The following is a 16,382-nucleotide window of genomic DNA, read 5'->3' on the forward strand; positions in this document are numbered from 1 at the left end:
CACAAGGTATACGTCTCTTTTTGACTCATCCATCCATGTTTGCAAATAATGTTGTCTGTTTTCAAGTGTGTTACTAGAAGGTTGAATGGTTTGAGGTTCAACAAATCCGTACATGGAAGACCGACCTTGGTCTACAACGATTGTGTCCATGTACCTAAAACAACAAAGTTAAGTTGTTAGAAACTATAGGAATCAAACAAAAAGTGATATGGAAGACAAAATTAACTATCTTACATGCACCACAGTTAAATGATGGAAATATTCAACATCTTGTCTCCCCCAATCACCTCCAATGCATCAGGCAATGTGATATATACTGGCACTATTTTGAACTCTACTTTTGTCATCTTCTACCTTTGTCGGAAAAGAAATATTGTTTATATAATACCCACCATATGTAATGACATCTGCGTTCGGTCCACGAGATAACCTCAATAAACTTTCAAAAACATCTGGAGTCGCATAAATCTTTTTCTTAAACCATTGTAAGAAGGTTTTCCCATGTTCACTAAGATGCCATTTTTCACTCATTCTTGGGTTTGCTGCCTTTATTTCATTAACGTGGTCATAAATGTAAGGAATCACATCAACAGTGTTGTTTAAGATGTACAAATGAGCTTGGTCAACTTCTTTTATGCTAACACTTTGAATTCTCACACCTCGAACACCCTTACCTTCACATTTTCCTTCATGTATGCTCTTGGGAAGACCCACTGGTTCACAAGATGGCATATAACTTGAACAAAATGCAATGGCTTTCTCTGCAATGTATCGCTCTATGATTGAAGCTTCTGGTCTATACTGATTCTTGACATATCCCTTTAAGATCTTCATGTATCTTTCAACTGGGTACATCCACCTTAAGAAGACCAGCCCACATATTCGAATTTCTCTGACTAGATGAACAATCAAATGTACCATGATATCAAAAAAAGAAGGTGGAAAATACATCTCCAATTGACATAGTAGTCTTATTCCTTCATTTTCCAATTCATCTAAACCTCGAGGGTCAACAACTTTCTTGCAAATGGAATTAAAGAATAAACTCAGGAGTTTCAGAATACCCCTAACAGAAGGAGGTAATATGCCTCGAATAACAACAGGTAAGAATAGTTGCATCAATACATGACAATCGTGGGACTTTAAACCAACTAACTTTAACTCTTGCATAGAAACAAGGTTACTAATATTTGAAGAATAACCTTGTGGAACCTTCACACTTCTTAAACAGTTACAAAAATTTGTTTTTCTTTTTTAGAAAGTGTGTGAATGGCTGGGGGAAGATAGGTGCGTCTTCCTATTATCTGTGGATGTAACTCAGATCGGATTCCCATGTCAGCCAAATCTTGTCGTGCTTTTATTCCGTCTTTGCTCTTCCCTTTGACGTTTAATAAAGTTCCGATGACACTGTCACAAACATTTTTTTCAATGTGCATCACATCAATACAATGTCTAACATCAAGTTGACACCAATATGGAAGCTTAAAAAATATTGATCGTTTCTTCCAAATGTTTTTTGCAAGGGTACTTTTATGATGTTTTCCAAACATAATGTCAATGTTTTTGACTTCGTTGTACACCTCTTCACCATTCCGGGGTCTGCACACAACCTCATCTTCAGCACTTCCATTAAATGTTTTTTTCAATCTACGATAAGGGTGATTACGAGAAAGGAATTTTCGATGTCTTGTATATACCGTCTTCTGTCCATGCTTCAATTGAAGGTAACTAGTGTTTTCTTCACATATGGGACATGCAAAATGACCTTTAACACTATAACCGCTCAAGTTTCCATATGCTGGGAAATCATTTATAGTGCAAAAGAACATTGCACGCAAACGGAACTGTTCCTGAACATGTGAATCAAACACGTCGACCCCTTCTTCCCACAACAATTTCAAATCATCAATTAAAGTTTTTAAGTAAACATCAATGTCATTTTCAGGTTGTCTAGGACCCGATATCATCATGGACAACATCACATATTTTCTCTTCATGCACAACATAGGAGAAAGATTGTAAATCATCAACATAATTGGCCATGAACTGTGTTTGCTACTTAAGTTTCCATAAGGATTCATACCATCAGTTGCAAGTGCAAGTCTTAAGTTTCTTAGATCTGCACCAAACTCTGGAAATTTTTCATCAATCTTTTTCCATTGGGGTGAATCAGTAGGGTGTCGAAGAAGATTATCGCACTTTCTTTCATCAAAGTGCCATTTAAGGTTCTTTGCATCTTCTTTAACAGAAAACATACGTTTGAACCTAGGTATTATAGGCAAATACCACATCACCTTAGTAGGTGCACCATCATTACCTTCATCAGTAGTGTTTCTGTCATATTTCTTTTCAAAACGGGGATAAACCACATGTTGGACAATACTTTAGCGAAGCAAACTCCTTTATGTACAAAACACAATCATTATGACAAGCATGTTTCTTTTGATATTCAAGACCCATTGGACATAAAAAAATTTTTGCCTCGTAATTACGAATAGGTAGAGTATTATTTTCTGGAAGCATCTCCTTCAAAAACTCCAACAACTCGGTGAAACTTTTATCGGTCCATCCATTCCTTGCTTTTAAACTAAACAACTTTAAAGTTGCAGACAAACGTGTAAAGTTCGAGCATCCGGGGAACAACAGTTGCTCTGAATCATTTATAAGAGAATCATACAAATTAGCTCTTCCAAAATTATCTTCACCGACATCATGTATCATGTCCTCTAAATGATCACTCATCCATTCTTCCACATAATTCGTTCCTCGTGACGTGGTAGGCTGGTCCAATACTTCTCCATGCCAAGTCCAAACGGTATAAGTCCTCATGATGCCGAACATGAATAGATGGTCACGGACATTGCCTAAGTCTTGCCGTATTTGATTAAGACAACGCACACAAGGACAAAAATATGTCCCGTTCACAGACTTAGGATTTTGTTGAACGTATTGCAAGAACTCCGAAACACCCTTATCATATTCTTCACTGATGCGACGTTCATTCATCTAGCTTCGATCCATTCTATGTTCGTCAAATCATCAGTTTAAGTTTTTAACTCTCACAAGGTTAGGCCCTACCCATTCAAAAAAATTAATTTTCATAATTTGCTAAGACACGTGCAAAGAAGTCTACATCATAAATTTGATAAAAATTTTGCAGCATTTCGCATTTGTCTCCGAAATACACGAAATGAGAGTAGTCAACGATGATCACAATCAAATATGCATCCGGAGAACAACACAAATACTGAACCGAAAGTTTATCAATCTTATCCATAGACTCCAACTTACATGTTATTGCAAATTATGAAAATTATTTTTCTCAAACTATCCAATCAGACAATTCAAAATTTAACACAAACGATTAAAAGATTAATCGTTTGTGTTAAATTTCAAACGGGAACTAAGGGTCACTCAATGATTTGATACTTATAATCTAACATGAAAATTATAATAACACAACTAATACATGAATATTCAAAAGCCAATAACACATGCAGACCTTAAAGTCAAAAACATTCATACACAAAACCCAATAACATGCGTATAAAAAAATTATTAACGAAGAAGCTAACCTGAAGAGCAGATTCCAAATGAAAATGGAGGGAAATGGAGGAGTGCACGACCTACAACGTAGGCCAAAAACAGTAAAAAACGCCGCCCAAGAACACGCAAGAAACTGTACAAAAACGCACCGAAAATGATTTTTAATCGGTCCAAATGGAAGATATTTCATCACAGAACAATTTAATCGGATTAAAAGTAAATTTAAATGGTCTAAAACAGAAAAAAACCAACCTGGAAATGCAATGCGCAAAGTATAAATGCCACTAGACGTTCGTTACTGGAAGGCCCCGACGTCTATAATGTTATAGACGTCGGAGCAGTAACTAATATGACGTGTTTTGGTTTTAAATATTGATATTCGCGGGGGGTTTTAAACGTCCGTTAGAGGGGCACCGACGTCTATAATATTATAGACGTCCGGCCCCCAACGCTCACCATGCCGCATTACCGATACCACCAATTGTTCTTTCTCTTTTTTTCTAAATTGTGTGAGAATTTCTTTGTTCCATATCCACCAATTGTAAGCTACGTAAACAAAATTCCAATGCAAGTAAAATATGTAGTATAAAACGTTGTTTATGATGTGAAAAAGTTTGAATGTTGTTAAGTGATGAATATTACATTTATTTATTTTTAAAATTTGAGATCAAATTGTAACAAAATTTAAAGTAAAGGACAAAATTTTTTAAGAATTAAATATATATATATATATATATATATATATATATATATATATATATATATATATATTTTATGTATATATTAAGTTAAAACCTTTTTTATTTTATATACGGAGGTAAAAACAATGGTTTGTTATGTCATATTGTTTTTTCTATCTTTCCTTTTTAAACTCCCGCTGCTAGAACCTCTCATTTCTCTTGTTATAATGTTAAGTTATCTAGGCTTTTGCAAAGAAAAATATCATCTTTTTAAAAAATTTAAGGAAATGATATCTGACAATTTTTTTCCGTGTGATCTGAAGACTAAAGAGGAACAATGTATTTTCCAATAATATTTTGTAATATTTTAGGTTTGAAGAAATTATTACAATACAAAATTTTGTAATGTGGGCACAGTTTATTTTTGTATTATTAGAGTTTAGAAATGGAGGTCAAAGATTAAATATTTTTCTTCTAACATTATGTATATATGGATTAAGACATCTCTAATATTTAATTCTTTAATGTTATTGATAGTTGTTGACGATTAAAAAAACACATAAATTGACTTTAAACGAATTATGTGTTAACATATAACCAATAAAGTTAAAATTATATTTACTACATCTGTTAAATATAACCCTACCACTATTAATTTATTACATACATTTTATAAAAAAAAATACAAAATAAAATACTTATTGCTTTTATTTATCACACTCTTATTTTGTTATGTGAAAATCTTAAATTTCATTTATTATATTTATTAAATAGAACCCTTCAATTAATATTGCATTCATGACTTGCATTTATTATATGCATAAAAAATATTTATTGCTTGTAGTTATTATGTTAAAAATATTAAATGAATTAACAGTTTCTTAAAACCATCTATATGAATAATATAATAATAAACATTTTAATTAATACTTTTTAAAATTATTAATTATTTTAAAAAGTGAATTGTTACATTAATTAATATTTTTATGGAATAAATATTTATTATAAGTATTTATTAAATAAAAATAGTAAATAATCTAATAATTTGAAAAAACATAATAATATCTAATTGAATATATTAAATATCCCCAAATAAAATTCTTTTTAAAGCATTTGATTATAAGATATTTTTCAAAAAGGAATTAAACATGCCTTATTGATATGAAAATAAAATAAAATTTTCCACTTGAATTTTAATGTTTTCTTTTTGTGTCTTCAAAAACATATTAATTTTGATATATTAAAAATGATTTTTGATATATTTTAAAATATCAAAATTAGTACGTCATTTTAAAAGTACAACACATGTATAACACCACAAATCCAGAAAAAAAAAACCTCAAACCCTACAAAAGTCAACTTATTCTAATAAATTTTATGAATAAATTAAGTCAGATAAAAAAATAAACAACTTAATAATGTGAAGTCGAGTTTACCTTTATAAACCTAAGACTATTGTATAGTTTGCCAAATTAACATAGTTTTATGTTTTTAGAGTGAACCAAGTTCTAAGAGAAAAAATGAGTTGAGATTTTAGAATTTTATCCCAGAATCTTCTAAGTCGATATTGTCAACAAATTGTATGTGAGTTCTTTTTTTCCTTCTTTCTCTCATCTTTTTCTCTATTATTCTTCAATTCAATTCCTAATTCATTAATTTGTTTCACTTTCAAGCTTCAAACATCTTTCTTCTTCTTCCAAATCTAGTTTGTTCTCATCACCATTTGCAATTAGTTATCTCTTCACAACCATTCAAAGCTTTAGAGGTTTGCATTCTCTCTCTCTCTCTCTCTCTTCTTTTCTTATTCAATTACTGCTTTATAATTTAAATGTTATTTAGTCAAAATTTGCTTAAGTTTGGGTGAATTACTAATCCTAACCTTAATCAAACGATTTATTTTTTCAATTTTCTGATTTTTAACTCTTTTTGCACCCAATTTACTTCCATTTTCCAATTTTGTTCACTCTTTGCTTAATAACCCTAGAACTGGCCTAGTTTAACCCAAATTAAACCAATTGCATGAAGTCGAGTTCAAATCAAATGTTGTTTTAGGAACATCTCAAAGTCATTATGTACATAAAATTATGCAAAATGCACACGATTTATGTATAGTATACCTAATTTATTACAATATTGTATCAACAAAAACATTTAAGTTTTGTCAATAATCTTAAACATCTTGGTCCTCGTTTATATAAACTCTTAATGTTTTGAATAATAGCATAAACTCCTTTGATTTTTCTATCTATATGCTAAGATACGTAGAGTTTTAAATAACATGACAAAAGAATATAGAATATTGGCGTAAATTTCATTATACTAAATGGGTGATTAGTGTTATCTACTCATATAAGTATATAATATTTTAATAGTTTTGTTTTGTCTATAACTTTGATCCTTACCCTTTTTTTGTGAAAAAAAAGTGTTTAAGGTGAAGACAACGTATGATATTTTCAACCATGAGTTTATCATAATATTTTTTTTTCTATCAAATATATATTATTGTTGGGGATATCTTAGTTTTCAGAAGCCCTATCAAGTTAATGAAAATTGTAAAGGATAACAATTCAAATATCATGTCAACTTCTCTAATTCAAGTAAATCTGCCAATATCTTTTTGTTGTTGCATCAACAATTACATACATTTTTCACAGGAATATGAAGCTCAAGTTCTTCTGCCTTTCTAATGAAGAATTTTCTTTCTATGTATTAATGCGATTCATTAATTCTTGTTAATATTTATCGAAGTATTTTTCCTAGATTTGTAGACTCTCTTTATATATATATATATATATATATATATATATATATATATATATATATATATATATATATATATATATATTGTTACAGAAATTTGCTAAAGTTATATGAAATATACACTTGTTAGATTGAGTCCAAACAGACCATTGAATAAAGCTTTCATTAAAAAAATTGTTAGAATCTTTCACACTGTTAGTTCATTATAATTTCTACCATTTCAAGAACAACTCTATATTCGAGACATAAGCTAAAGAAACACCAATCTCCTTGCTTAGTATATAGTCTCTAAAATTTTGATTTTCTACTATATTTGTTTTTTTTAATCTGTTGTATCTTTAAAATACATTCAAAAACACTAATTTTAATATTTTAAAATATATTAAAAAAATCTAATACACTAATATCAGTATATTTTTAATTATCAGCAGAGAAAAATATAAAAAAAAATCTGGATTGTCTCTCTCTTTAAACATGACCTTGTTTTTTCCAATTTCCACCACCCAAAAAATATATATATTTGCAGGATTTTTCTTATTTGATTTGGAATTCCTTATTTGCAGGAAACGTGAAGAAATGGAGAATACGGAATCAAGTGTTGGAAATGAGCAGAAAATGAATAACGGTCTGATACATGATATTCTTGTAAAAATCTTTTTATGCCTCAACGTCGTGGATGTTGCAGTTGCCTCCCTAGTTTGCAAATCTTGGAATAATGCTTGTCGTGACCCATCTCTCTGGAACAAGATTGATCTCTCAAGACTCCGTTCTTACTGCTTCAACATACCATTCAATAAAGTTGGAGCTTACAGATACTCAAGTTTGAAGATGACTCAATTCTTGAAACATCTTCTTGATCTGAGTAATGGAAATACCACCTACATTATATTCAATTTTTATGTTTACTTAACCAATGAACAGTTCATCATGGTGGCACAAAGGTAAAGTTTCCCTCAAAAATCTTGAAAAAAACCATTCTACTAATGCTTGGTAATCTTGGAAAATATCCATTCTTCTTTTACAACTATGAGTTTAATGCTATATTTGATAAAAAAATCATTTTGAATTTGGAAATCTATTTGGTATTACATGGTGTATGCATGTTTTTGTTTCGTAGGACCCCAAACCTGAAACGAGTTGTTCTACCAGAGACGGGTGATTTCTCAAAAGCAGGATTGGATACCGTACTGAGCTTATGGAGAGGTCTTGAATCAATTACCATTACTTCCGCTGTGTCGAGTTATTACATGATCCTAGCTCTTGGAAGACACTGCAACAACATCACTGAGATGAAATTTTCTGAGGGCAACTTTGAAGAAAAGCATGCTGTGGCCTTGACTAAATACACCCCGAAGTTGAAGATATTGAGCATTCGGAATTTACCAACGAGCTTGAAGGCATTGTTGTGTGTGCTGAATTTCTTGAAAGATTTGGAAAAGTTGAACATATGCAACTGTTTGATTATGGACACATCATATCCTCACATAGCATTTGTAGAGGATAGTGATCTAGAGAACATTTTGCCCTCATCGAGTATGGAAAAGCTTATATACTGTGAAAGAGGAACGTGCTTGAGGTGCATGAATGGTAGAGACACTACTCGAAGCAGACAACCAGATGGACCCCTTGAAGATATATGGGGAGAGGATGAGATAGCATCTCTTGTGCATTTGCCTCAACCTTCTGAGGCTGAAAGGTTTGCTACCAGACATGTGAGAGTGCTACCGTTCATGAAAAGAATGATGTACAACTCAAATTATTGATGAAGAGTAGCTACATCATCATAGTTAATTATCTAAGTTACTAGTAAACAAAGACATTTTTCTATATTTAAGTGTTTTTGCATTGCATGTGTGGACATATTTCAGTGTTTTCGATCTTGCTTGTTTGAACAATATTTACTTATGTCATAATTCTAATATTCGTGGGATTTTACTTGTCTAGATTTTGATTTAGTACTTTCATGTTGATCTTAAATTGTTTTGTATCTTTTTTTATGTCATCGTCTTTAAGCTCAAAATAGGATCTTATACCAAAAAAAGAATATGATTCGGGTACTTAACTTTATCTAGAGTTCATAAAATAAAATTACATCAAGCGTTAAACTTTTGTGGATGTCTAAACTCAAGTTTTAAACATGTTTTAAATGTTGAAACAGTCAATTTTTAAGATTAACTTTTAGGATTAGTTCATATTTTATGTCATTCTTATATTAAAGACTGAGTTTTTTTTTTAAAAAAAATTGAAATAGTCTAAGTTGATTTTCATATAATACATATGATTTAATTCTTATAATTTTTTGTACAAATTATCTTTGAAAATTTAGAGATTGAAGGATAAAGAAAATGAAATGGGTGAAAAACGAAAATCAAGAAAGAAGGTCAAACGTCAACTCACATTTAAGAATCAATAAATTTTTCTTATCACAGTTCTGAAAAAATTTAGATGTAAATTTGGACAATTAACTTATTTAAATATATAATCAATTAAACTAGTTAATAAGAATGTAATAAAAATCAACCAAACTAGTTATATAAATGAAATCAAAATATCAATCGGGTAATAATAAATGACAACTTAATAAAAAGGAGAATTGAAGTAAACAATGCAGTGCGGGACTGAGAAAGAAAATGCAAATCACTTATCTTTTGTTGTTGTAAAAAGTAATGAATGGAACATGTGCTAAAAATGGGTGGGCACATAAATTCGGTAATTCATAACCAACCAAAATGGAATTACCAACAATTTAGTTTATTAGAAGTAAGTGACAAAGGTAACAAGACTTGCAAGTGTATATAGATAACTATAATTTTGAACATATGGAAGCATAGAAGGATGATCTTTAACAAATGAAAGATAGATGCTCGAGAGATTTTTAGTATGACAACTAAAAGTTTGAACATGGTTATGAAAGAGGTTTCCAAAGTCATCATTTACATATTCGGATTGGTGTATTTATCTAATCAATTGCATATGGTCTCAATCTATTTAAAAAAGAGCTTTCAAATACATGTATTGAAAGATGATGCGTAGCTAGTCAAAATCTATTCGCACAAGCATCCACTATCATAAAGCTTGTTTCATAGCAGTGCATACAAATGCTTATCAAAGTCGGTAACACAGGTAAAGTGTGTCTCTACAACACATAAGCCTACTTAAGTTGGTAGCACAAGTTAAAATTTGTCCAATAGCACATGAGCCTACGTATGTTGGTAACCCGAGTTAAAGCACGCCTTGGTAACATATAAACTTACTAAGTTGGTAGCTCGAGTTAAAGATTGTTCTTATAGCACAAGAGCCTACCTAAGTCGATAATATGACTTAAAGCCTGTTCCGACAATACATCAACCTACCTAAGTTGGCAGCACGATTTAAAGCCTGCCTCGACAACACATGATCAGTACCTAAGACAGTAGCACGAGCTAAAGTATGCTTTGACAGCACATACAAAGTCTATCTAAGACGACAACACATATAAAGTTTTTCGAAGAAGGCAACACATGCAAAGCAGCACAAAACTTGCCTAAGTTCAAAATGTTTAAGAAAAAACCTATGTCAATAAGCCGACTACATCATAGTCAAAGATGACCACCTATAGCTATAATAACTTAATCCACCTACAAGCATAAGATGACTACAACTCGGCTAAAAGGTTAACTATAGTTTAGCAATACACATTAGATAAGTAATTCATATATTGATTAGATGAGTCTAACAATATATATTGAACAAGCTTTTTCATACACGTATTAGATGGGTCTATTAATACACATTAAACCAGTATGTTTATTCATTAATTAGATGAATTTTTCAATACATTAGACGAGTCTGTTCATATATTAATTAAACAAGTTTAGCACACATTAGGTGATTCTATCCATGCACTAATTAGACAAGTACTTTGTGCATAAAACATAAAATAAGTCATTTTATGCATTAATTAGACGAGTTTAAACATTAGGTAAGTCTGACTAAGAGTCTTGCAACACACTTTACATGTGTTTGTCCATACACTGGTTAAATGCGTCTAGCAATAAACAGACAAATATATTTATATACATTTTATACAAGTTTATTAATACACACTAAAAAAAGTTTATTCATTTTTTATTAGAGATGTTTTTCAATACACATTAGACGAGTCTGTTCATATACATTAGTGTGTCTATATACTGATTAAACAAGTTTAACATTAGATATTAGACAAATATATATCGATGCATTGATTATACGAGTCTATCAATACACATTATATTAATATGTTCATAGTATTTATAACATATAACTCAACATATTTTTGTATAGTTTAATTTTTTTATATATTTAGAGAGTTTACTCTAAATTTTTTTAAATGGTATATGCTTTGTAATTTTATAAAATTTACTCTTTATATATATATATATATATATATATATATATATTAAATTTATGAATAATTTTTATACTAATTTTATTCAAAATTTAGTTGTAAACTTCAATTTTTTTTTCAATCTCTAAATATCTTTTAATATAATAGATATCTAAATATCTTTTAACATTACATGACTAGTAAAAAAACAAGATTTTAACTCGCGCAATTGACATCGGTTAAGTTGTAACTGAAGCAAAAAATGGCGCGGTGGCATTTTTGTACTTATCACAAATGAATATGCTTCGGTTAAAAAAGAACCGATGCCTAAAACTGGTGCGGTGACATTTTTGTAATTATCGCGCAAAGTATATGCCTCGGTTCAAAAAGAACCGATGCCTAAAATTGGTGCGGTGACATTTTTGTAATTATTGCGCAAAGGTATATGCCTCGGTTCAAGAAGAACCGATGCCTAAAACTGGTGCGGTGGCATTTTTGTAATTATCGCGCAAAGGTATATGCCTCCGTTCAAAAAGAACCGATGCCTAAAACTGGTGCAGTGACATTTTTGTAATTATCGCGCAAAGGTATATGCCTCGGTTCAAAAGGAACCGATGCCTAAAACTGGCGCGGCGACATTTTTGTAATTATTTTTTATTTTTTTAAGAACGTTTAGGCATCGGTTCTTTATAGAACCGAGGCCGTAGACCCTTATTGTCTCGGTTAAAAAAATAACCGAGGTAATAACATGTGTTTAGGGTTAAATTTCACAAACAGAGATAGAAGTAGCGCCGCTCCTCTCTTTTCTCCCATTTTCGTTTGCGAGGGGGACGCTTCCTTCCTCTTCTCTGTTCTGATGGAGGCGCGACGAAGGGATCTTCAATGGCGTGATTCAGGCGCAACGAAGATGCGGCGGGGGCGCAAGGGCGGTCATTCTCGTTCTTCTTCTTCTCTTTGTTCTGATTCGCAGCGAAGGAGGAAACTTCCTTCCGTCTCCTTTTTCTGATTTTGTTTGGGTTGTTTTATGTTTAATTGATGCTATGCAGGAGTGGTGGAGTTTGATTCTCTGCAGGTGGTGGTGGGAGCGCGTCGTTCTCGTTATTTGTTCTTCGTAGTGGAAGCTTTGATGATGGTGGTGTGAGATGGAGTGGTAGGCATTGATGGATTGTGGCCAAGGGCTAACAACTCATATGGCGAATGGTGAAAACGAAAAAAAAAAACCTCTACTGCCTCGGTTGGATTTGAACCGAGGCAAAATCACACACCTTTTTGCTTCGGTTCAGAACCGAGGCAAAAAGCCTACCCTTTTTGTCTCGCCTGTATATGCCTAAGTTGCAGAACCGCTGCATATAAGCGAAAATAACCGCTGTCGTTTTCCTTTTAGTATACTAGTGCATATATTTATTAATATAAAAAATAGACAAGAAACATCAATACGTGGGTATCTAAGGATTTAAAACTAATTTCCTATTGCAATTAGTCTTTAGTGAGCCATCATTATTATGTTACACTTAGACATTAAAGTCGAGCATCAATTTTCTTTTCTGGGTCTTTCATTATTAATGATACATTATCTTAGTATACTTGGTCAGCCACTAAAGTTGCAGTGTAACACATGCAATTATTTATTCGTACATAGTGATTTCTCTCTGCGCCTTTATGAAAAATTTAAAATATTCATGTTTCACTCCAACATTTAGATCCGGCTCTACCTAAATTTTTCTGGTTTACCCCAACATTTCCCACTTGTCCAACTGTTGCCGAGCAGTTTTTGGATATCAAACGGACCTCCCCAGAAGGTAATTTTAATGTGGCCGATTTCCCCTCTTTTGCAATTAGTTTCGCTACAGCACCAGCTGCTCTAGCTAATTGTCCACCCTTTCCGAGTGTGATTTCTATGTTATGTATGGTCTGTTAGCAAAAATCAAAGATGAAGTTTTGATGATGAACAGACTTGCACAAGTCAAGATCCATAAAGACAAATTGAAGATCTCTGTATTTTATAAAGCTTTTATAATAATCAAAGTTGATCTAATAGTGCTCAAATATGTATTAGGGTTGATTCTTGTAATTTATATTTGATTTATTTAGTTAATCGATTATTCCTGAGAATAATCAATTAACACTAGCCGTTGGGGGTTTCAGATTTGAAAAACTAGCCGTTGGGGGTTTCAGATTTGAAAAACTAGCCGTTGTACTCATTATTAATCGATTAATATTTATGTTAATCGATTAAATGCGTTAGATGGCCCGTTTTCGAAGAATGGAAGGGGATTAGGCTGAGTCTATAAAATGGCTCACTCTTTATCTCAAAAATAACTCTTCCCTTGTGCAAAAGATCTCTGAACTCTTTGAGAACTCTGTGAGATTGTTGAAGCTAAGGAAACTCTTGTCTGCAAAGTCCTGAAGTGCTATTGCGGTGACAGAGGAATAGCTTGTTCATCCTTGGTGTGTCCGAGGAAGTGCGTGGAAGAGAATCATCCTTCGTGAAGCATTCGAAGGAGGTGGTCATCCTTTGTGAAGATTCAAAGGAAGTGTAAGTTCGTCTCTTGTGGTTTCAAGAGAGGTGGTATCATCCTTTGTGAAGATTCAAAGGAAGTGTAAGTTCATCTCTTGTGGTTTCAAGAGAGGTGGTATTTCTAAACTCTTACAAATTGTTTTTCTTTGTGACTAATATTTGTAAGTGTTTTGTGTTAGTGAAAAAGGTTTATCTTGTTTGAGATAAGCGACTGGACGTAGGATCCTAGTGATCTGAACCAGGATAAAATCATCTGTGCAAATTTCTCTCAACCTTACTCTCTTTATTTGTCTTTATTATTTGCTTGGTAAGTTTAATTGAGTAGAAATTAAAAGGCACACGTTCGTATTAAAAACCCTCTTGGTTTGTTATTCCACGCTAACAATTCCGCTGCAGCGATTCTAACAATTGGTATCAGAGCTTGCTTTGATAGTCATTCAAATGGCAGGATCACATCAAACCTTTGCAGAGGGTGCATCAATCAATAGACCCCCACTATTCACAGGTGAGAACTATGCATTCTGGAAGGTAAGAATGCAAATATTTATTGAATCTATTGATTGTGAAATTTGGGATGTTATTGCATCTGGTTCTTCTGTTCCTACTAACAATATACAGGAAACAAAGCCCCGTGGTCAACGGACCATTGAAGAAAAGAAAAGAATTCAGAATGATGTAAAAGCTCGGAATATTATTGCATCAGCATTGACTGTTGATGAGTTCTACAGGGTTTCTGTCTGCAAAACTGCTCAAGAAATGTGGGACGTGCTCAGAGTGACACATGAAGGAACGGATGACGTAAAGAGGGCAAGAAAGAACTCCCTAATTCAAGAGTATGAAATGTTCCGGATGAAGCAAGGAGAAACAATTTCCGACGTTCAAAAACGCTTCACCAACATTGTCAATCATCTCATTGGACTAGGTAAGTCATTTGATACTGATGAATTAAACATTAAAATCTTGAAGTCTTTAGACAGGTCGTGGCAACCTAAGGTGACTGCAATCTCGGAGTCACAAAACCTCAACACCATGACTATGGCGGCACTATTTGGAAAGTTGAGGGAACATGAATTAGATCTTGGAAGACTTGATGAAGAAGAAGCAAAAGCCAAAACCAACAAGAAGAGTTTGGCATTAAAATTAGAGGTTGAAAGAAGCAAAGCTAAATCGGAAGATGAAGACTCAGACGAAGAAGAAAATTTGAGACTCATGATAAAAAGGCTCAACAGGTTCATGAAATCAAAAGACAAAGGAAGATTAAAATTCGAAAAGAAAGAAAATCAAGGATCTTCCTCACACTATAAATGTTATGGTTGCGGAGAAAGGGGGCACCTAAAAGCAGACTGCCCAAATCAAAAGAAGAGTGAAGACAAAAAGGAGAAAAGGAACTTCAAGAAAAAGAAAGCCTACATCGCATGGGACGATGACAACGAAACAATTTCCGATTTGAGCGAATCTGATGAAGAAGCAAACATCTGTTTAGTGGTGAACGACGACGCTGGAAGCCAAGTAAGTACATCTAGCGATTCTGATAATTATAGTCAAATTAGTGAAGATGAATTGCATGAAACTTATGCTGCTTTAATAGTAGAATCTGAAAAATTAGATAAAGCTCATAAGAAATTGAAAAAGGATTTCAAAAATTTAAAATTAAATTTTGAAAATATTTCTGAAGAAAATAAAAATTTGAAATCAGACTTTGAAAATATTCTTGAAGAAAATAAAAATTTAAAATTAAATTTTGAAAATATTTGTGAAGAAAATAAAGATTTGAAAAATAAAGTTTTATTTTTTAAAAAGGGTAAATTTACTAGTAGTGATGAATGTGCTTCTTGTGAAAATTTTAAGAAACTACTAGAACACACAACCTTAGGAGAATGTAGTAAAAATAACGAAAATAAGGTTGTTAAAAATAAGTATGTTCCTAAAATTAAAAATAAACATAATAATAGAACCCGTAGAACATGGGTAGAAAAAGGAACAACTTATAGGAACACAAACTTTGTATCATGCTTTTATTGTATGAAAAAGGGTCATACTTCAAATAAATGTAAAATTAAGCATTATGGTGTTCCAAGTGGTAGATATGTTTGGGTTGTAAAATGATTTCTTTTTTCTAAATCTAACCCAAAGGACCCATACAAGTAGTTGGGTACCTATTGTTTAATTTTTAGAATTTCTTTAAAACAAAATTTAAGAAAATTTTATTCCAAGGCCGATGAAACTATTTTTTTTTGGATATCTTCTAATATACAAAGCATATATAGTTTTCAATCAGAAAACATTTGAAATAGAAGAATGTGTGCATGTTGTCTTTGATGAAATTGTAGACCTTGAGGCAAAACCTCTTGAGTCAGTTGAATTAGATGCAGGCAATGATGAAGATTTGTAGAAGACAACAAATGAAGCGAAGAATGATGACAATCCTCAAGATGAAGATCTAAACAAAATGTGGAAACAACCTAGAGGATTATCATTACGAAGTTGGAGGCATATCTAAAGGGGTAAACATTAGAAGAGATCTAAGAAT

The 16,382-nt window shown here is 32.2% G+C and overlaps 1 protein-coding gene across 2 annotated transcripts; it reads left to right on the plus strand.

Annotated features, from left to right (window-relative positions):
• The first annotated feature begins 5,713 nt into the window (after positions 1 to 5,713).
• Positions 5,714 to 8,929, plus strand: LOC124836634 (F-box/LRR-repeat protein At3g48880-like). Of its 2 annotated transcripts, none has more exons than XM_088114726.1 (4): positions 5,714 to 5,810; positions 5,900 to 5,991; positions 7,550 to 7,927; positions 8,104 to 8,929. In XM_088114726.1, exons 3-4 carry the CDS (start codon positions 7,563 to 7,565, stop codon positions 8,747 to 8,749), a joined length of 1,011 nt encoding a protein of 336 aa, XP_087970852.1. In that variant the 5' UTR covers positions 5,714 to 5,810; positions 5,900 to 5,991; positions 7,550 to 7,562; the 3' UTR covers positions 8,750 to 8,929. The 2 variants fall into 2 exon arrangements, with proteins under 2 accessions (XP_087970852.1, XP_047167763.2); XM_047311807.2 differs by having other exon boundaries at positions 5,714 to 5,806.
• Positions 8,930 to 16,382: the final 7,453 nt, after the last annotated feature.

The sequence above is a fragment of the Vigna umbellata genome, chromosome 4 (assembly GCF_029865625.1).
Source record: "Vigna umbellata cultivar VRB3 chromosome 4, Vumbellata_1.0, whole genome shotgun sequence".
Classification (NCBI taxonomy): Eukaryota; Viridiplantae; Streptophyta; class Magnoliopsida; order Fabales; family Fabaceae; genus Vigna; species Vigna umbellata.